This window comes from Octopus bimaculoides, chromosome 13 (assembly GCF_001194135.2).
Source record: "Octopus bimaculoides isolate UCB-OBI-ISO-001 chromosome 13, ASM119413v2, whole genome shotgun sequence".
Lineage (NCBI taxonomy): Eukaryota > Metazoa > Mollusca > Cephalopoda > Octopoda > Octopodidae > Octopus > Octopus bimaculoides.
Window position 1 is genome coordinate 8211302 of NC_068993.1, and position 1242 is coordinate 8212543.

General features: G+C 36.3%; 1 protein-coding gene across 1 annotated transcript in view; it reads right to left on the reverse strand.

Moving 5' to 3' along the window:
* Window positions 1-1236, reverse strand: part of LOC106872506 (uncharacterized) — a 3108-nt gene extending 1872 nt beyond the window's left edge. The window contains exons 1-2 of the mRNA XM_014919523.1: window positions 1059-1236; window positions 499-699 (exon numbers count right to left, since the gene is read on the reverse strand). Coding sequence (XP_014775009.1) covers window positions 499-699; window positions 1059-1152 — 295 coding nt within the window. The 5' untranslated portion in view covers window positions 1153-1236. The remainder of the gene's footprint in view (window positions 1-498; window positions 700-1058) is intronic.
* Between the last annotated feature and the right edge of the window lie 6 nt (window positions 1237-1242).

Below are 1242 nucleotides of genomic sequence, written 5' to 3' on the forward strand. Positions count from 1 at the left end.
ACACAAAACACTTTCAATACAGTAACCATAAAAGCATCACAGCAAACCACGGCACATACCCAAGGCACACAGAGCTGCGCTCGGTAGTGAAGTCAAAGCACGTTATAAAAATAAAACTATTGAACAATAATAATAATAATAATTATTATTATTATTATTATTATTATTATTATTATTATTATTATTATACAAAGCAAAATTCAAACATAATAATAATAACGATATGTTGACAATAATATAATGTTGATAATAATAGTAATATAATGTTGGCATTGCACAGAATGCACCACACTAAGGCAGATATAGAACGACTTTAGCTGCAAAGAAAAGGGGGAGACCGTGGACCAACCCAATTTATATTCCAGAAGTCTATTATTTTCTAACCATTGTTTCACTTCTATATCGTTCTGAGTCTGCCACAAATCTGTTTTTTAGAAGACAAATAACGTAGCGTTCATTTTGGAGGGAAAACACTAAGGAAAGTTAACTCATACTTACAACGAGGAGCCCTAGTCAGCTTGGCGCAGCATCTTCCGGAAGCTCCTTTCCACGAACATTCCAAAGCTTGTACTTTTTGAATATCGCCTGTCTTGGGAAAATTTAAAGGTCCGATATCTGCTACGTAATTGTCGAACATTCGATCAACGTCAAGCTTTTTTATCACGTCCTTCAAAATGGCTCTGAAATCTACGATGTCTTCTGTGAATGAAATAAATGAGAAGAATGCTTTAATTAAGAGGTCATATTATTAAGACGGCAGACAGGTGTAATAAGGTTTTATTCTTCTAGGAATACCAGATAAGCCATCTTTACCTGGATACAACTTACCCAACAAGAACTCCCTACTGGAATGGACCATGATACCACAGAACCTGACTTTAAAACTATTTAGATAATCATTCAGGTGGCGCTATTAAGTTAGACATGGCCCGGACCTATCTTTGGTCGAAAGATATCTAAGTTTTATCTAAGTTTATAGAAGTTGGTGACTTGGGAGCACCGACGATGAGGCGTGAACGCCTTTGCTCACATCCTAAGTTGATGTAGAAAGATCTTACCTTCATTAATCTGTGGTTCAATATCCGTAACAGTACATGCTCCCAGGGAGAAAATTAGCGCCAAGTAACAGACTGTATAAACTATCTTCATCATGGTGTTGATTTGTTTTACGTAAAATTGGACTCAGTTCCAGTCGCTAAAGAGAGAGAATAAGGGATGGATTCGAATAAGCCTTTATCTGCA